This window comes from Tenrec ecaudatus, chromosome 10 (assembly GCF_050624435.1).
Source record: "Tenrec ecaudatus isolate mTenEca1 chromosome 10, mTenEca1.hap1, whole genome shotgun sequence".
Classification (NCBI taxonomy): Eukaryota; Metazoa; Chordata; class Mammalia; order Afrosoricida; family Tenrecidae; genus Tenrec; species Tenrec ecaudatus.
In genome coordinates this window covers 99,128,391-99,148,631 of record NC_134539.1, presented here as the reverse complement: position 1 = coordinate 99,148,631, position 20,241 = coordinate 99,128,391, and the positions used below count along the sequence as shown (strand labels likewise).

Sequence of the window (20,241 nt, the reverse complement as noted above, 5' to 3'; positions counted from 1 at the left end):
TGGAATTGTGGGGAGAAGTTGCTTGAGAACGAACCAACATAAAACCCACAAAACCAAAAAGCCACTGCCATCAAGTCGATTCTACTCACAGCCACCCACCAGCGTGTTTCCAAGACGATTCATCTTTACAGGGGCAGCCAGTCTCTTCGTTCGCCCAAGGAGAGGCTAGTGGGTTTGACCTCTGAACGTAGGGTTAGCAGTCCCCATGCTTATCCTGACAGCGCCACCAGGGCCGTGTAAGCCCAATGCAGAAGGGAGCCAAGCTGAATGATGACGCCAAGTGGATTCTGGGAAACAATAATAGACTATCTGGATCTACCTGTCTGCAAGTATTCCCCTGGCCACATAATGATAACAGCCAATCCATTCTGCTCTTAGGCTAGAAGCCACATCACATTGGTTTTCTGCCATGTGTTCCTGAGAGGCCTCTCAGATACAATTTCCACGAGAATACACTCCAGCTTGTAGAAATGCAAAGTTACAGTGAGCGTTTGCAACCTTCACGAGAGTTACACCAATATGGAGAGAGTCACCCAGACTTTATATGAGTTCTCTTAGAAGACGGGACCAACTGCTGAATACATTTAGCTTAACAAAAAGTATATAGAGAACTTAAAATTGTTGACTTATTTTAAAACGCCGACACGGGACGGTAAGCTGTTCAGAGTAGATTGGAGGGTGGGGGCAGTGTGCACATTGATGGAGACAACTAGGGTCCAAAGTGAATACGTGGGAGCAAAAAATAAAAACTACCCCGTAGGCAGAGAATGGATTCTCCTGGGCAGTTAAATGGAGGCTTGTATTTTCTGGTTCAGAGAAATACCAGAGAGCTTAGCAAGACTGACTCTGAAGGACAAAAGGATCCGAGAACTAAAGCCATCTTCAGTGGGGAAACTGAGAATTAATACTCACTCAGATGCTACAGAAAGTCGTCACAAGCTCCCCCCTCAAATACACAAGAAAACGCCAGCGAGTGGAAGGTACAACTAATTGAGGTGAATGATAAGTGTGTGATATTTTCTACCGTAGGCATGATGTCCTCCTCGAGAGACTGGTCTCTTCTGACCACACACCTGAACTACCTGACCCAAAGGCCTAAGGAACATTCTTACTGCACTTCTGAGACAGGCTTGTTAGTTCTGTCGGCAGACCAGGGCACAGCCCACATTCACCAACAGCTCATTCATGACCTTCTCACTCACTGCCATCGTGTCGATGCATAGGGCTGGGCAGATCTTCCCCTGTGGGTTTTTGAGACTCTTTCACTGTGTATAGGAGTACAGAGTGGTTGTGCAGGAGTATAAAGTAGAGGGGCAGCAGCTGGTGGCTTCTAACTGCTGACCTTTCACTTAGAAGCCCAACACATCACCACTCCCGGGCCTCACACTACTATCCCAAAACTTGAAAGCTAAGGATGGACATTCGTAATAAAAACCAACCTACTGCCATCTCGTCCTCGACTCCAACTCATAATGACCCATGGGACAGAGCAGAAATGCTCCCTCGGGAGCACTGCAGTGAAAACTGACATCTTTGGGGTCTCAACTTTTTATTGTTTAGCTCAATACCAGAAATGCTGAGTAAGTCTGTGAGACCCATCTGAAGTGCCACAGTGAAGCTGGAAGGGCTTGAAGGAAAAGTTGAGCTGCTTGATTGTACCCTAGAGTGGTCTGCAGCCGTCGTTGCCCACCACTTCAAAAATAAATGAATCTGCCAATAAGAACCACTGTATAGACACCAAAGGAAATTCGGGAAGCTGGGGCAGCAGCTAAATCGGCAGGTGGAAAATCTTGCACTTTGAAAACAGCATTTATATGAGTACAGAATATAATACACAGGTGAAAAGTGTTAACCAACTGTTGTTGGTTAAGACTTCTAGTCAATAGTAAGCTATTTGCGCGGGAGTTAAAACTGTATGTGGGTTTTCAGCAGCAAGGAGGGCAGCATCCCTGACCCTGGAATTGCTCAAGTGTCAACTGTCTATCGATGCGAAGCAGACCCTTAAGGAAACATTAGTCCCCCTGTCATCAAGCTGATTCTAACAGAAATCCTATTATGAAGTTTTCAGGGTTGTAAATCTTCACAGTCTCATGGTTCTCCCATGGAGCATATGGTGGGTTTGAAAGGTGGACTTTGAGCTCTTAGACCCACAAGGGAATGCCCCTTATTTGAGCAATGTAGTACAAGGACATGAAAGATAGTGACTTGAGCCAGCCCTTCTACCCTGTTTCCCCAAAAGGAAGACATCTCCTGAAAATAAGACCTACTTACAGTTTTGCCTCTCACTGAAATATAAAGCACCTCCCCCAAGATAAGACCTCTCTGAAAATAAGGCTCCCTGAAGCTACCATAACTCTGGACTCTGGACCTTAGTGATGGGCGCCACTGCGCAGCTCATTGTTGGCCGCAGCGCAGCCAGAGCAGTCAGGAAGTGTGAGGTCTCTTTTAATAAAACAATAAACAATAAATGCATACGGTATTCTTCTTAATGGAAAAATAAGACATCCCCTGAAAAAAAGACCTAGCGCATTTTTGGGAGCAAAATGCATACCATATTCTTCTTAATGGAAAAATAAGACATCCCCTGAAAATAAGACCTAGCACATTTTTGGGAGCAAAAAGTAATATAAGACACTGTCTTATTTTCGGGGAAACAAGGTAGTAAAGCAAGGGTTCAGGAGGCATTCCACTCTAATCCTGCCTCATCAACATAACAGACAACTCACTGCCCCAAACAAAGGATATTTGCAGACGATCATATGACGACATTGTTATATAACTGCCAAACTACATCCTTCTATAACTGTCAAACAACTGAAAACCATGGTTCGGTGAAGTTGACACACAAACTTAATCCTCACAGGTTCCACAGACTGTATTTTCATCTGCAGCAGACTGTCCAAGCCCATTGGTGGGCCATAAATACCTTATCTGCATAATCCCACCCTAGTATCTCGTGAGAGTCACTAAGGTGATGGCAGATATTGACTGTACACTGTACCACACTAGTAACGTACTTATTTAATATATACAGTCATTAACACCTATTTTGAGCAAGGCTCAGGGTTGCAGAGTAGACCTGTGCTCCATAGTATTTTCAGAGCTGACTTTTCCAAAGCAAGCTGCTAGACAATTTCCTCTAGGCGTGTCTTCACACTAGGTGGGTTCAAACTCCCATCCTCTCCTGAAGGTGCTTACTCACTTGAGCTATTAATTCAAAAGACCAACACCATACCTCTGTCCCACAGTCACCCTCTCCCCGTCATCGAGTCAATGCTGACTCACAGTGATCCCTGTGAGCTTTGGAAGCTGCAACTGTTTATGGGAATAGAGAGTTCAGTCTTTGTTCGAGGAGCTGCTGGTGGTTTTGAACTGCCGACCATCGCAGTCCAGTGCTTAACCACTACCCCACCAAGGCTCTGCCCCATGGTTACGAAGGTACATGGTCTTTCTGCCTTGGTGACAAAACCAAACTCATTGCCATCAAGTCAATTTTGACTCACAGAGGACAGGGGAGACCTTCCCCTGTAGTTTTCCGAGGATGTGATTCTAGGGGAGCAGAAAGCATCATCTTTTTCCCACAGAGTGGCTACTCTAACCCACTACACCAGGGCCCCTCACCTCTGGGGCAGCTTTTGGTGGGGGGTGGGGGGCACATAGACCAGGATGGGTATAATGATGGAAGAGAAGTCAAACTAAACCAAACTCACTGCCATTGAGTTGATTCTGATTCATAGCAAGCAATCCTCTTGCTTTGTTATTGTGCAAATCAACCATGGGTGTGTGTGGTGGGGTGGGGGTGGGAAGAGAGTGTCCTGAGCACCAGTGCAGACACTAAAACAGAAACAAAGCAGGTGGAAGGAATGCATATTCAAGCAGCTTTCACTAAAAATCTTATCAGGGTGTCCAGATAGCACTGCCCATAAATATTAAAATGACCAGGATTTGAACACAACCACCCCTCCAGGGAAAAACCGAGGCTGTCTGCTCCTGTAAAGATTTACCGCCTCAAAAACCTTATATGGGGTCGTTATGAATCAGAATGGACTTGAGGCAGTGAATTTCATTTTTTGGGTTTCACCTTTATCGGTAAAGGCTTGTATCTAAGCAAGGTTAAATTTGTACCTGCTAAGGTCAAACAAACAAACAAACAAACAAACAAAAATTGAAACAGCAAAGGGCTCATGAATCATAAGGTATTTTACAGTGGAAACTGGGGCGCAGAGAAACGAAAGTACAGGTGGGATTCGCTGCAGTACACACTTCGAACTTTCTGAAGCAGCCTCATATTTGTACAGTGCTGTGCTTCAACACCATGTAATATTGTACTGTGGGGGTAAATGGAAGCAAGGCGCGCTTCCAAGTCACACCCAGCTAGTCCTGGGGGCCCCGGCCTGGCAAATCATCTTCCCATTGCCATCCAGCCATTTCTGAATCCCAACCACCCTTACAGGACAGGGTGGAACTGCCCCTGGGAGTTTCCCAGGCTAATTCTGTAGGAGACTTAGAAAGCCTCTGTCTCCCTCCCATCAGCTGGTGGTTTGGAATTGCACGCCGGGAGGTGAGCAGCCCCACGCGTATCGATTACGTCCCCCGGGATTATTTCAAACGCAATGGGTCGGCGTCTACTTCGAAGATGCCAGGGTGTCCACCACTTTGCGGTGCCACTTGGCCCGCCTGGGCAGCACGACGCGACAAGGTGGGGACGAGGGGGCGGAGGGACAGCTTCTCGGAGGCTGGGGGTGCACCCAGCGGAGCTAGGAGCCGGGTGCTGACGTCCAAGCTCGGGCCCTTCAGTCCAGTGAGGAGGTCGCCCACGCTTGTGGTAACGGCCACTTCCACCGCCCACTCGTCCCTTCCCTGACAGCCGGCGTCCAGACACTGCCAACTCGTCCCGCGGTGCCAAGCATCCACCTACCGCCGCCAGGATCCTCCCAGAAACGCTCCTGGATTCCCGGCGACTTCCGCGCAACCATAGAGCGTCGGCGGGCGGAGAGAGAGGCTACGCCTGACGGGAAGCGGAAGCCTCACCGGAACCGGAAGTCTGGAGGCGGGCCTAAGGAGGCGTGGTTCCCTACGCTCATGGCGGCTCGCTTGCTCAGAGGAGGAAGGGCAGTGTTGTGCCCCGGTGGCCCGCCTTGGTGCCTCTTCCCTCGCGGACTCCGGCTCTGGAGCGCGCCTGCAGGGAGCCGGGGAGCCCTGCGGAGGCCGTTCTGTGCGCGCCGGGAGCAGGCGTGGCGAGTCTTAGGGCTTGCAGGCAGCTGCCCCGGAAGCCGGGCCTTTAGCACGGCCGTGCCCCCGCCGCCAGGGTCGTCCGAGCCGGGGTCGAAGGGCAGCGGAGACCCCACGCGCCCCACAAAGGCTGGGGTGAGTGCATTACTTGTCGCGGCTGTCGGACGACCCGAGGCCCCTTCCTATCCCTCCTGGTCAGCGCCTCCGAAACCACTCGGCCTGGCTCCCCCTCCCTCCCGCCCCCGTTTTCCCTGGTTCACCCGGAGCTCCGGCCCGAGAGGACGTGAGAAACCACATCCTCTCCGTGCGCTTAGATGCTCGGACTTGAACTGCCGTTAGCCCTTGGGTCAAAGTAATAATAATACGTTTCAGGTTTTCTCAAACCTCTCAGCCTTCGATTTATCAGGAGTCGTGGCACTTTTATAAGTTCTGTCACTTGATTCCCCCCGTACAGAGACGGTGAATTCGTTGAAATTGAAGCAGAGTGACTGGTTGAGTGAGTTTTGGTGGGTACTTAGGTTGTTTGCATCTTCTTGCTATTGAGAATAGTTCAGCGGTGATGAGTGTGCATATTGACGTCTTATTTGAGGCCTTGGCTGCGAGTCCATAGGCGCGGCATGAGTGGGCAGTTCCACTTGTAAATGCCTTCCCCTGTGACTTGACTTCTGCAAGGCTAGCCACCACCAGTTGCTTTCAAGCCGACCCCAACTCACGGCAACCCCGTGTGCCTGTCAGGCAAGAACTGTGCTCCATAGACTTTCCAACGGCTGACTTTGCAGAAATTGATCTCCATACTTGCTTTCTGTGGCGCCTCTGGGTGCACTTGAAGCTCCCTGCTCTCGCAGCGTTCTCTGCAGCAAGCTTAGGATTTGCAGCACAGAGGGAAGGCTTGAGCTAGTTATGTTCTCAGGGTCAGCACAGGCAGTGGGGCCCAGGGGCCCAGCTAGTAGCCAGCATAATTACCTTGGTGCTTGAGTTGCTTTGGGTTGGTTGTCACATGAGAAGAAATTGATTCGGGGAATATCCCCCAGTAATTAAGTGCCCTTGAATTTGGACTCCGGGCTGAATTGAATGCATAGAAACATGCAGCATTTTCTCATCCAAAAGCAACTTGGACTGCTCTTTGAAGTTAAAAAGATCAGGGCCTGTGTTATGTGTGTGTGTATTAAAAAACTAATATACATTCAGCATGGCTAAGTGTTCGCATCTCACTAGTGGTTTTGTTTTTGAAATCTGCCCCAGTAGCCTGTTTCCTGGAAGTCTTTAGCATTGACATTTGCTGTGGGAGGAGCTATACTGGCCGGAATGAAGTACTTCAAGAAACAAAAGACAGAAAGTACGTAGATAACATCTTCTGATCACTTCCTAAGGAAACCCTTCCTGCCAATGGAGCTATGGATTACCACCTCTTTTTATTTAATAGTTTATTTTGAAATAATTTACGGTTCTCTGAAGAGTTACAAAGATGTTATAGATAGTTCACATACACCCTTCATCCACTTTGGTTTTAGACATTCCATTCTGGACCATTGCAGCCCAGTCCCCAGCCCAGCCATACCTCATAGCTTAGGACTGAATTCTTCCCAAAGTGGTAGACCGGTTTTAACCACTTTCCTTGTTAGATACCCTTTTAAATACCATAGCATATTACTTGATTTTATTGTATCATATCATGTCTGTTTATCTTAAAAGATCTTTGAAGCTCCTTGAAAGTATAGAGAAGTATGTCAGCATTGTGTGATCCCATAGTCATTAATATCCTACTAACCTCGTGTGTGTGTGTGTGTGTGTGTGTGTCTGTCTTTTTAAGAACTGGAGAAGGAACGCCATCGGTCCATGGGGAAACCTTTACTTGGGGGACCATTTTGTCTCACAACTCACATTGGAGAGCCTAAAACTGACAAGGACTACCTGGGCCAGTGGGTTCTGATTTATTTCGGTTTCACTCATTGCCCTGATATCTGCCCAGAAGAACTAGAAAAAATGATTCAAGTTGTGGATGAAATAGGTAAGGAAACCAAGATTTTTTTAAAAGTATGTTTCCTTAATATTAATGATGCTATGTTTTTCTTGAATTACTGCACCAGGCATGCAATTGTTTGCTTTGTGAGAACCGAAGCTCTCAGCTTTGGGCTGGTCTGTTTCTTTGATACTTCTGGCCTTAATCTTAACTGAAGGAAGCTCGGTTTAGCAATAAATGTTGGATCCCTTAGACATGTAGGTGTGTCTGAGGGCTCCCTTCACTTCCACTTTGTGTTCCTCCTTGTCCTCACTGTCACAGCCATTGCCTTTTCCTGGGAGACTGTCTGATGTCATGGGAAATCTCTATCTTTGGAATTAGAGTCAGTGCTACTTCTTCATACCTATCATGTCCTGGTGTGTAGTGGTTACATGTTGGGCTCCCAGTACCTGTTCAAGAGAGAAAGATGAGGCTCTCTACTCTCGTAAAGAATTAGTCTTGGAAACTCACAAGGCCATTTCTACCCAAGGGTCTGTATGAATCCCTATTGACTCAATGGCAGTGAGTTTGTTTTTTGTCATGTCCAGAAGGCGCTGTACTAGAATTTGTACAGGGGCTGCCTTCTTAGATGACTTTTCTTTGGGATACTCAGGTCTTACGATTTACTTTCCCTTGAACTTAAATATGTGCGGGCAGGGTTAGGGTGGGTAGATATGGTACTATAAACCTTATATTAGGACTAGAACCCAAATCGAACACACTGCCATTGAGTCAATTCTAGCTCATAGTGACCCTGTAGGACAGGGGAGAACTATCCCCATTGGGTCCTAAGACTAAATGTTTATGGAACCAGGCTGCCTCATTTTTCTCCTGAGCAGCAGCTGATGAGTTTGAAACACTGACCTTTCAGTCCAACGCTTTACGCACTAGGCCATTAGAGCTCCTTAGGATTAGAATAGGGGACAGTATGAGGTCACCAGGAGGGTAGCAAAATCTTTACACAATGGAATGTTTATCTGCTCCTTTCCCAGATGATAGGGGGAACAGTTCATCCTGAAGACCAGCCCCATCCCTCCCCCACGTAAATATTAGCTGTCCCTGAGTGTAACCCCCACGTTGAGGCAGTTCTGTGTCTTTCCTCAGAATGTGAGTGCTGACTAACAAGAAGTTTGTTTCAGATAGTATTGCAACGCTGCCAAACTTAACTCCACTTTTCATCACTATTGACCCAGAGCGGGACACCAAAGAAGCCATTGCACGTTACGTGAAAGGTATGTTTCATTCATTGTACTTTACTTCTGTTGAACTCTTTGAGTATTTCAAAGACCAGTTCCTTTGACCCCTATTTATTTAGTTTTTTAAGTCATTTTATTGGGGCTCGTACAACTCTTATCACAATCCATACATAACATCCATTGTGTCAAGCACATTTGTACATTTGTTGCCATCATCATTTTCAAAACATTTTCTAAATCCTTGAGCCCTTGGTGTCAGCTACTCATTTTTATCCCCCTTCCTCATGAACCCTTGATAATTTAAAAATTATTATTACTTTTCCATGTCTTGCACTGTTGGATGCCTCCCATTGTCCCCTTATCTGTTGTCCATCCCCCTGGGAGTGGGTTATAGGTAAGTCATTGTGATCGGTTTCCCCCCACACACACACACACATTCCCCTTACCCTCCTGATATGGGTACTCTCTTTCCTATATGCCCTGTGTTTCCAGCTCATATCTGTACCCATGTACATGCTCTGGTCTAGCCAGATTTGTAAGGTAGAATTAGGGTCATGATAGTGAGGGTGAGGAAGCACTGAAGAACCAGATGAAAGGTGTGTTTCAGCAGTACTGTACTGTACCCTGATTGGCCTGTCTTCTCCTGGAGACCCTTCTGTAAGGGGATGTCCAATTGCCTATAGATTGGCTTTGAACTTCCATTCCGCACTCCACTCCCCCCCCCCCCATTTACATTGACATGATATTTTGTTCTGGGTCATTGATACCTGATCCTGTGGACACCTCAAGATTACACAGGCTGGTGTGCTTCTTCCATGTGGGCTTTGTTGCTTCTCAGCTAGATGGTCACTTATTTATCTTCAAGTCTTTAAGACCCCAGATGCCATCTCTTTTGATAGCTGGGCGCCATCTGCGTTCTTCACATTTGCTTATGCACCCATTTGTCTTCAGTGATTGTTTCGGGAAGGTGAGCATCTCAGAATGCCAGAGTATTAGAACAAAGTGTTCTTGGGTTGAGGTAGTACTTGAGTAGAGGCCCAATATCCGTCTGCTTCCTTAATACTAAACCTATAAATATATGCAGCTAGATATATTTCCCCATTCTCACATATAAATATATTTACATATGTACATGCCTATATTTAGATCTCTATAAATGCCCTTTGCCTTCCAGTTCTTTCCTCTATTTCCTTTAATTCTCCTCTTGTCCCACTAGCACGTTCAGCCTTCATTTGGGTTTCATTAATTCCTCTTGGTTACATTGCCCTTGATCAAGCCCTATCAGACTTCTTACACCCTCCTCACCATTGATTTTTGGTCACTTGTTCCCTTATCGCTGAATTTATTAACACCCACTTCCTTTCCCCTGCCTCCCCCCTTTCCCATGTTTCCCAGAACTGCTGTCCTCTTGCTTTCTCCTCAGGCTTGTTTATCCCACCTATCTAGATAGACATGCCGAGATAATAATGTGCACAAACACAAGATGGAGCAAAACAAAGCAACAATAGAAAATGAAACAATAACTCCAACAACAACAGCAAAAACAAAAGCCAACGATTAAAAAAAGAAAAGCCTATAAATAGTTCAGTGTCTATTTGTTGATCTTTAGAGTGTTTTCTAGTTGAGTCTGATGGGTCGCTGCACCCTGGCCCCACAGTCTATTTTTAGTGTTTCCTGGGGACTTCATTGCTCTGCTCCCCTTGCTGTTCTGTTGTACTCCCTTAGTGTTTTGCCTCGGTGTGGTGGGGTCAGATCAGGCACAATTCCTGCAGTGTGTCTCCAGTGTTATCCCCATAGGGCTATGGGCCAGTGAGGGATGTCCTGTCTCAATGAGAATTATTTCGATGTACATAAGTGTTTCATTTTTAGTATATCCCACTTGTCAATTTGTGCCTCCTCTGTATTTGTGTCCTTCTCTATTTCTGATAGCCTATGCATTCCCTGAGTCAAAGTTTCAGATTTGTTCCAATTCCCTCAATGAGAGTCCTAATAGTTTGGGGTTTTACTTAGCTCAAGGTCTGTGATCCACCGTGAGTTTATTCTTGTGCATGGTGTGAGGTAAAGTTCTTGCTTCATTTTTCTGCAGATATATATACATTTTTTCCAGCACCACATATTGAAGAGGGCATCCGCTTCCCATTTGTTTGCTGATTTTATTTCTGGATTTTCAGTCATTTTCCATTGGTCTGAATATCATTATACCAATACCACTGTTTTGACCACTGTGGCTGTATAGTCGGGTAAAGCAAGCCCTCCAACTTAGTCCTTTTTCTTGGGGAGTTATCTGCTACTTCCAGGTGTCTTCCCTCTCCATAGGAAGTTGGTAATCAGCTTTTTCAATTCTTTGAAGAAAGATGATGGTGTTTGGATTGGGATAGCATTGAACTTATAGAACTGATATGTTTACTATAGTGAGTCTTCTGATCCATGAGCATGGGCGATCCTTCCATTTGGGCTAGGTGGCAATGGGGGAAGGTGGCACAAAGGGTTCAGGACTCAATGGTTGATCCTCAGAACTCACCCAGAGGTGCCCTGAAAGTTGGCACCCTCGACAACTCCGTGGAGCAGTTTTATGCTGCATACATGCAGTTTTCAGGAGTCAGAACAGGCCGAGTGCACCGACAATGACAAACACACTTGAAGTTTGCACTGTTGTACCTGTGGAACCATCCCTGTAGTAAGGAAAATAGACAACTGTTGCCCTCCAGTTTCCCTTCATTCCATCCCCACCTCCCCTTTTATCTCCAGGTAACCACTCTTCTGCTTTCTCGAATCTGCATCGTTTGCATTTTAAGATATTTATAGGGGCAATAGGGAGGGAAGGGTAAAAATGAGGAGCTGATGCCAGGGGCTTAGGTGGAGAAAACATGTTTTGAGAATGAAGAGGGCAAGGAATGTACAGATGTGCTTTGCACAATTGATGTATGTATGGATTGTGATAAGAGTTGTATGAGCCCCTAATGAAATGAAAAAAATATATAAGTGCAGTTGTGCATTTTTTTATGTAAGGTGTGATTGAGTCAGTGCTGACACTTAGCAGCCCTGTGCACAACAGAAGGAAACATGGCCAGCCCCCACTGTCCTTAGAATTCCTGTGCTTGAAACCATTGTTGCAGCCACTGTGTCAATCCATTTGTTGAGGCCCTTCCTCTTTTTTGTTGCCCCTCTACCTAGCATGATTTCCTTCTCCAGAGTCTCATTTCTTGTGGTAATTAACCATGTCCATAGTATGTCAGATGAAGTCTCACCGTCGTTGCCTCTAAGGGGCACTCTGGCCGTACTTTTTCACAGACAGATGGGTTGGTCCTTTTAGCAGTCCACGGTACTTTCAATATTCTTCCCCGGCACCACAATTCAAATGCATCAATTCTTCTTTAGTCTTCTTGATTCAAGTCCAACTTTCTTTTTATATATATATAATTTTATTTGACTGCCCCCCTCCCGCCGGCCCCCTCAAGTCCAAGTTTCACATGTATATGAAAGAATTGAAAATACGGCTTGGGTTAAGCACACCTTAGTCCTCAAAGTAACATCTTTGCTTTTTAACACGTTAAAGAGGTCTTTTGCAGCAGACTTACTTAATGCGACTGGTTTTTTTGATCTTTGGCTGCTGTTTTCATGAGCATTGATTGTGGAGGCAAACAAGACAAATTCCTTGACAACTTCCACCTTTTCCCCATTTATCCTGATTTTACCTGTTGGTCCAGTTTGGAGAATTTTGATCTTTCTCATATTAAGGTGTAATCTGTAGTGAAGACTGCAGTCCCTACCTTCATCATCAAGTACTTTAAGTCCTCACTTTTAGGAAGCAAGGTTGTATCATCTGCATATTGCAGGTTCTTAATAAGTCTCCCTCTAATCCTGATACCCCGTTCTTCATAAAATCTAGCTTCTCTGATGATTTACTCAGCATACAGATTGAGTTAATATGGTACGAGGATACAACCCTGATGAACACCTTTCCTGATTTTAAACCATGCATTATTCCCTTGTTCTGTTCACACAACTGCCTCCTGATCCATGTACAAATTCTGCATGAGCACAGTGAATTTTTCTAGAATTCCCATTCTTCTCAGTTTCTTATGGTCTACACCAGCAGTTCTCAACCTGTGGGTTACAACCCCTTTAGGGATCAAATGACCCTTTCACAGGGGTTACCAGATTCATAACAGTTGCAGAATTACAATTATGAAGTAGCAATGAAAATAATTTTATGGTTGGGGGGGGTCACCACAACATAGGAACTGTATTAAAGGGTTGTGGCATTAGGAAGGTTGAGAACCACTGGTCTACACAATCAAATGCCTTGGCATAGTCAATAAAACATACGTGCACATTTTTCTGGTATTCTCTGTTTTTCGGCCACCATCCATCCGTCACATTAATAACATAACTATTAGTTCAGGAGCTCTGCTGGCATAGTGCTTACCAGTTAGGCTGCTAACTGCAAAATGAACAGTTCAAAACCACCAGCTACTCCTTAGGAGGAAAATGGGCTTTCTGTTCCTGTAACGAGTTTCAACCTTAGGAACTCACAGGGTCAGTTCTACCCTGTCATTATGAGTAAGCAACAACTCGATGGCAGTGAGTTTGGTTTAGTATTGTTAGTTGCATTTGGGGAGTTAAAAATGTTTACATTGCTATGTAGAAAAACACTATAGTTCCAGAGATTTAGTAGCATGCAAACATTTAGATGTGCAGCAACTTGGGCTTTATTTCTGTTTTCTAGTGTACTGAATGGAAGATAAGCTGTACTGCTCTTTTAGCACCTTAGCATGACTTAGTACAAGGAACTTTCTATAGGCCTTCTAGACCTTTGAAAGAAGGTTCTGCTGTTACACATTAGACTGTCATTTTTGGATTCTGATGAATCCAGATATTTTAAGGGATTTCCATCAGCTTTCTTATCTAAATTCCAAACATTTCACACCAAGTATAGACCAGGTATGCCCCTCGGTCTGAACTTTAATTGCTCTGCTAGAAGAATGAGTAATAGTATCTCCAGGTCTTTATCAGAAAGTTGGAGTAAATCCTGATTCTTGTGAGATGCAGCTATTTTAACTTTGTAGGAGCCCTGGTGGTGCTGTTGGGTAAGCGGAGGACTGCTAACCAAAAGGCCAGCAGTTCAACCTACCTACCAGCTACCCCACAAGAGAAAGACAAGATGTATAGGCTGGCTGTGAGTCAGAATCAACTCAGTGGGGAGTGAGAGGTCTGAGCTAATTGTGAAACCAACTTTTTCTCCATGTGATACGATGAAAAGCTGTAGTCTTTACCTCCTCATCGTAGTTTCAAGCGTATCTCAGGTAGACAACATATAACCCCCCAAAAACTCACTGCCATCCCATTGTGGCTGACTTACAGTGATCGTATAGGACAGGGGAGAACTGCCTCTGGGTTTCCGGGACTGTAACTCTGGGAGTAGGAAGCCCTGTGTTTCTTTCATGAAGTGACTGGTGGCTTCAAACCGCTGACCTTGCAATTAGTTGTCCAATGCATAACCATTCCACCACCAGGGCTCCTAGACAACAGTATTTAAAAACACGTAAAATAATGTAAAGTGTGATTTAAATCCATGGAATGCACTTCCTCCACATCTTTAGTCGGTAATCATACAATGGTCTGGCTCATGTATCATGAAGAATTTCCTTTGTTCTTTGTGGATTTCTTACTCTTTCCTTTGACTCATGAGAAACCCTCTGGGCACTTGGAAGGAAAGGCGCTGAAGGGCTGCTTTCCGACTGGTGCTGTTTGGGGATGGAGGGGTGGTGACCTGCCTTGGTCCTCATTTCTTATTGTTCATCTCCTGTTTTATTTAGAATTCTCTCCCAAACTGGTCGGCTTAACGGGCACAAAAGAAGAGATTGATGAAGTGGCCAGAGCATACCGAGTGTACTACAGCCCTGGCCCGAAAGATGATGACGAGGATTACATAGTAAGTCCGTGCTCAGAGTCGCAGCCTGTGGGCCCGCTCCCGGATTCGATGTGGAGGAGAGAGGTCCCTAAGTGACTGCTGGCACTCAGGGGTCACAGAACACAGGAAATTATGGTCAAGTCCTTGGGAATGTAGCATATTATGAAAGAATAGTAGTAGTAATTTTTAAAAATGATCCTCATGTAGCTAATTATAGTCCTGTTACCATTAGGTAACAATCGGTGGTTTTAGAAGTGACACATAAAATAGTGAGGCGATATAAAACCGGTGGTTTCTCAAACCCAAGCCCAACCAATACCAATGACATTGAGTCAGTTCGAACTCACAGCATTTTATGGGAGCAGGCTGTCTCATCTTCTTTATCTAGTAGGTTTGAATCGCCGACCTTGGGGTTAGCGGTTCAGTGCCTAGCGCATAGCGTCACCAAGGCGCTGTAGCATTTTCTTAGACTCAGTAAAATGTGTTTAGTCACCAGGTTGGAAATGAAGAGAATCCCTCGTTTTTGGACAAAGTTATTTTAGTTTAAAAACGCTATATTGGTTTTCGCTGTGCCCTGCTGGGAAAAAGTATTAAGAAACAACAACCCAGGATCCTTTTGAGAGGCGATTTCAGCCCTGGGCAACCTCAGTGCGAGGTTGAATGGAAGTTCTGGGCCAGAAGGGAGCCGATGAACACTGTGTGCGGTCTTCGTGTCCGACGGACGCCGAGGACAGCGGTGTTTCTCCATGCCTTGCACAGCCCTTCGGTTAGGTTGTACTTGTGGTGCTCTCCAGTTAATTGGCTTTCATTGACTTCCTCAGCACTCCCCAGGAGTCCCCAGCTGGATCCCGGTTCGTGTCAGGGCTGTGACACTGAGGCATCAACAAAGGCTACAAGCACCGCATCTGCATGATTCCTTACTGAACATGGACATTTTTCCCCAGTCACATTGCATTGACATTGTTTTCAATTCTTATTTCCAGTTGCGTCAGTTACTCTGGTTTCTCTAGAATATTGGCTGGAGCAAGAGATTAATCACCACACAGCTGGTTGTGTAGAAGGGAATGCAGCCAGGTCTGTGGCTCTGTAGTCCGCTAGTGCTCCCAGAGGAGCTGAGCCTCACTGCTGTCACGCGGGAGCTCTGCCTTGCTCGCCCAGCTTGGCTCCTCTGTCACCTCTGAACCCAGAAAACAAAATTCATAGGCCTCCCAGAAGCCCTACATGCCAGGAAGGCAGGGGCTCTCCCTGTGGTCTCCTGCTGCACCAGCAGCCAGGGATGAGTGAGTGAGAAGGAAAAGGGGGTGCAGCTGCCTTGAGAGAGGAGCCAAGCAAAGGGAAGAACTCGCCCAACTCCAGTGCTCTTTCCATGGAGGATTAGCTTAGCAGGTTTTGTGTTTACCGCATGATGGTAGTGAGAGCAGGTGCAAATTGTTAGTGTGACCTCAGTCTTAACGGGGCTTTATTAAATGCTTTAAGTCAGCAGTCATAAACTAGGTTATACCCCTTAATCTTGTACTGGTAGCACTTAATCCTGAAGTCCAAAGAGAAGTTTTATAAATTAAAAAAATTTTTAAGCAAACAACTTGTAAAACTCAAATTTAAGACATGCTTTTAATGGGATAAAGATACTGTGTGGAATTCAAGCGCCACAAGGTTGGCCACTTTGTTGCACGTTTTGAGCTCTGATGCTCACTGCACCTACAGGCTTCTCACTTCCAAATACTGTGACATCTCCAACTGTATCGTCTGCCTGGACCCACTGGTCTTGACTCAGAAAGAAAGCATTATTTTCTTGGTGAGTCAGCCTGTGGCCAGATGGATACCGCTAGATGCCAGAAACCTGACAGGATCCCAGGTGTGGCCATTGAAATGTTTACTCGGCTACAAGGTATTACAGTTTATTCAGAATGTGGATGTTGAAGATTTTAGATTTAGAAAATGAAATCCGAAACATAAGGTCTGTGGGGACTTCTTTTGGAGAAAGAACTGGCTTACCACCATAAGAACTTGACCTTTGGCTTAGACCCCATAAGGAATTCTTTGCTAGGCATGTTGTCGACCTGCCAATAGAGGGAGATACTCTCCAGCTTCTCAGGTTTTCATCAGTCTCACTCCTTCCCTTGGAGTCACAGCCTTCATTCACAGATGCTATTGGGAAACTTCTGTTTTTAAGATTAACAGCCCACAAGGAGCAAGCAAACTGAGGTTTATGTAGCCTTAAAGCCCAGCAACAAAAGGTTCCCTTCTAGCTTGGAAATCACATAGCACTTTCACACGCCAAGGGACAGACACATGAGAGGCCAGAAAAGCTGGCTCTGCATCTTTAGAAAGAACCCCAGTGGCTTTCAGGGTTAAGAGAGGTGGCTTTGTCTAATAAGAAATATTATAACAGGCAGCCATGTTCACCTATTAGATCAGCAAAGGTGAGAAAATCCAGTAAGACAGTCAGAGTTAGAGAAGCAGAACTAGACCGTTAGCGTGAGTTGGGAGAGGCAGGCACTTGCCTGCATTGTTGGTTGAGTTGCCATGTCCGCACCAGAGGACAATGTGGCCATCCTGTCACATAGGAGCCCCCGTTGGCATCGAGGGTTACACATTGAGCTGCTAGCTGCAAGGTCAGTCATTTGAACCTGCCAACTGCTCCTGGGGATGAAGAGAGGAGGAGGCTGACTGCTCCCGTCAAGATTCACAGCCTCAGAAATCCTAGGGAGCATTTCTACGCTGCCCTCAGGGTCCCTAAGAATAGATTCAGTGGCAGTGGGGTGCTCTACTTTTAAAGTGGAATACTTTGTTGAAGTTGGAAATTCTACTTCTTGAAATTGATCTTCTACCCAGAGCCTGACCATCAAAATGACTAAGCATTTTATAAAAAGTGACTGTTTATGCCCTGCGTGATACAGTGGGTACAGCACTCAGCTGCTAGCCCCTCAGGAGGAAGCGGTGCCAGTCTGCTGGTCTCGAAAACCCTGTGGGCAGTTGTACTTGCCCTGTTCCTGCACTCTGCAGCCCGTTCCTCATAAAGGAGGTGATGTCTGCCTCACAGGTCCAGATGACAAGTGGGACTTGCCAGTAAATGCCACTTTCTTTTTCTCTACTAGGAGTGACTAGAACTTCCAAATGCTGAATAGTAGAAACAGATGAGGATTTCTTCATCCTCCAACCCAGTGGTTCTCAACCTGTGGGTCACGACCCCTGGGGGGGGTGTCGAACGACCTTTTCACAGGGGTTGCCGATTCATAGCAGTAGCAAAATGATAGTTATGAAGTAGCAATGACAATAACTTTATGGTTTGGGGTCACACAACATGAGGAACTGTTTGAAAGGGTCGTGGCATTAGGAAGGTTGAGAACCACTACTTTAACCCAAAAGAATACTGAGAAGTGTTTGATGACAGATGTGGATAGAAGAATATTTTTACGTATTAGAGTCATGTAAGGGCCCTGGTGGTGTAGCGGGCTGTGCACTTGAGTACTAGTCACAAGATCAATAGTTTAAATCCACCAGCTGCTTCATGGGGGAAAGACGAAGCTTTCTGCTCTCATAAAACTCCACAGGGACAGTTTTGCTCTGTCCTATAGGATTATTATGGATCAGAAGCAGCTTGATGGCATTGACTTCAGAGTTTTTGAGACTGTCATTTATTTTTATTGATTGATTGTTTAGACCATCATTTATATTAAAACTCCAAGAGCCAGATTCTCTGCCATCGAGTGGTTGCTGACTCATCGCAGCCACATAGGCAGGGTAGACGTGTCCCTGTAGGTTTGTGAGACTGTCCCTCTTCACAGGAGTAGACAGTACTGCTTTCTCCCGTGTCATTTAGATTAAAGATACCCACAAAATAAACCCAACTGACTGCGATTCTGTTTTGTCAAAGAAAACAGAGGAAAGAAGGAAAGAAAAGGAATGAGATGTGATGACTTGATTCAGATGTTTATATCAGAAAGATGGAAACGCCTGGGCCCCTCCCACCACCATCCCACACAGCGCCCCTCCCTCCCCACCGTCCTGCTCCCCCATAAATTACTCTAAGATGCATTAACCCAGCAGCTGTTTCCACTCTCCTGCTGTACATTCTTACATGGCTAGGCAAGCGGTTCTTTCCATTTGCTCTCTCTTCATGAATGTGTGTGTATAAAAAATAATCACCTCACCAACATATAATGTGTGCCTGGATATATTTGAGGGTGTCGCCTCTTTGGTATGTGCATTCACATTCCCTCCTTGCTTTGTGTCCTGCCAAATGGCAGTCGGGCCTGCAGCAAATTCCAAGGTCTTCAAGTGCTGAATCTCCTGCTCCTTTTCATGTGCACTCTTGTGGAAGCATAGAACTCTCTGAACAAGAAATAAAATAAGAACGATGACTCATCTTAAGTTGAAATACAAGCGAGGCACGTTTCAATGACTTAAGATGGTTCTGTGGGAGGTTCAGCAGTTGTGGTTCCTTAGGAGTTTCTGGGGTGACTTGCTCCATAGGATCACTCAGTGGGGTTTTCTTAGGGGAAGAAAACTCTTCTTGGCCTGCTGGCTTACATTTCTCATATCAGAATTACATATACCGTTTGGATTTAGAGCAGTGGTTCTCAACTTTCCCTTTAATATAGTTCCCTTTTTTACTATATTCAAGAGCTTACTCTCGAAGGTGATCTCTTGCCATCACTGTGAATCCCATGGTTAAGGGATCCTTAGGTATTTTACCCATGAATGTAAGCTGTTTTCTACCACTGACTAATGAAAACCAGCAACCGTCTAGTCCTTTAGACAGTAGAGTCTCTTGTCAGAGATTCTCTGGAGGAGGAAGTTAAGGACTGAACCCAAAGACCCCCACGTGCCGGCTGGCGTTTCAAGCAGTCGCCAGTGTGGATTTCAGCAACACAGGAGGTTTTCGATCATTTGTCCCTGTGCGTTTGCTATTCCCGTAGGCTTAGGCTTCTCCCATAACTAACCTGAGGTGCTGTAAAGCTTATTCAGGGATGAGCATAAAGTTCTATTCTGCTAATTCTCCTCATCTTTTTTGTCCCCACCTCTTGCAGGTAGATCATACGATAATAATGTACTTGATTGGCCCCGACGGTGCCTTTCTAGATTATTTTGGCCAGAACAAGAAGCCCACAGAGATAGCAGGTTCCATTGCTGCCCACATGAGGGAACAACGGAAGAAGAGCTAGCTGGCTCAGCCCGGTCAAGTGTGAGCTGCTCTCACTGAAGAGAGAGAAAAGCTCCGTCTCCCACAGGAACCCATAAGTATGCAATTTACGGGAACGGCCTTCAAACTCTGAGAGCATCTATGTTTGGGATGAAGCTCACTACCCTTGGGCTCATTCATCCAAGATAGCTTCTTGGAACGACGAGCACACTGAGAACGTGATGTGAAGCCACACAGAGCAGCCTCTGGGAGGACAGAACGGGAGGGGCACAGGGGTGTGTGCACTCATCACGTCAACGGTGTCCAAGTCCTGTCTGCTGCCGCTCCTGTGTCTTGGACTCTTTTTTTTCTTTTTTAATGAGTGTGGGGCTTGATTTCCTGGACAAGATTTAATTTCTGCAGTGTTCCTGCTTTCATTGTGGCAAAGTCAAATTAGACCCTGCCATTCAGAGACTCTTTATACTGAAAAGCTTTACGTTTCCTCTTCCCGGTGAATGGGTGTCAATGTTGAGTCTGCATCTCATTCCACCGCCAGCGAGTGCTGCTCCTACAGACGGTGAGGAGATGACTGTGGGGTGGGGAGGGAACACTAGGATTAGGGGGTGGTGATGTTTTTAGCTACATGATGTGCCAGATTTTCAGTGACTTGCAGGCTGCATCCAAGAGGCCACTGATGAGGAGAGTGAAGTGGAGCACTTGCCCAGGTATCCTGGGCTTCACCCCTGTGGACACAATAAAGCTGTATGGTTTTCTA

General features: G+C 45.7%; 2 protein-coding genes across 5 annotated transcripts in view; one reads left to right on the top strand and one right to left on the bottom strand.

Moving 5' to 3' along the window:
* The window catches only part of ADPRM (ADP-ribose/CDP-alcohol diphosphatase, manganese dependent), a 13,130-nt gene extending 8,104 nt beyond the window's left edge, over positions 1–5,026 (bottom strand). For 2 of the 4 annotated variants that reach the window (XM_075561060.1, XM_075561061.1), the window contains exon 1: positions 4,919–5,026. The gene's annotated coding sequence lies outside the window, so the exon portion shown is untranslated. Of the gene's footprint in view, positions 1–3,710; positions 3,835–4,918 lie in introns of all 4 variants that reach the window. The other 2 variants (XM_075561063.1, XM_075561062.1) reach the window with 2 other exon arrangements.
* On the top strand, positions 4,866–20,241 carry SCO1 (synthesis of cytochrome C oxidase 1). The gene is made up of 6 exons (XM_075561064.1): positions 4,866–5,367; positions 6,478–6,568; positions 7,043–7,240; positions 8,371–8,463; positions 14,247–14,362; positions 19,375–20,241. The coding sequence occupies exons 1-6, from the start codon at positions 5,083–5,085 to the stop codon at positions 19,507–19,509; spliced, it is 918 nt and encodes a 305-aa protein (XP_075417179.1). The 5' UTR covers positions 4,866–5,082; the 3' UTR covers positions 19,510–20,241.

Excerpts from the sequence above, each read along its gene's own strand:
- SCO1 (XM_075561064.1), top strand. The coding sequence starts at position 5,083 with ATGGCGGCTCGCTTGCTCAGAGGAGGAAGGGCAGTGTTGTGCCCCGGT. Across the intron at positions 5,368-6,477 it reads CGCGCCCCACAAAGGCTGGG|CCTGTTTCCTGGAAGTCTTT; the intron begins GTGAGTGCATTA and ends CTGCCCCAGTAG. Across the intron at positions 14,363-19,374 it reads ATGATGACGAGGATTACATA|GTAGATCATACGATAATAAT; the intron begins GTAAGTCCGTGC and ends CACCTCTTGCAG.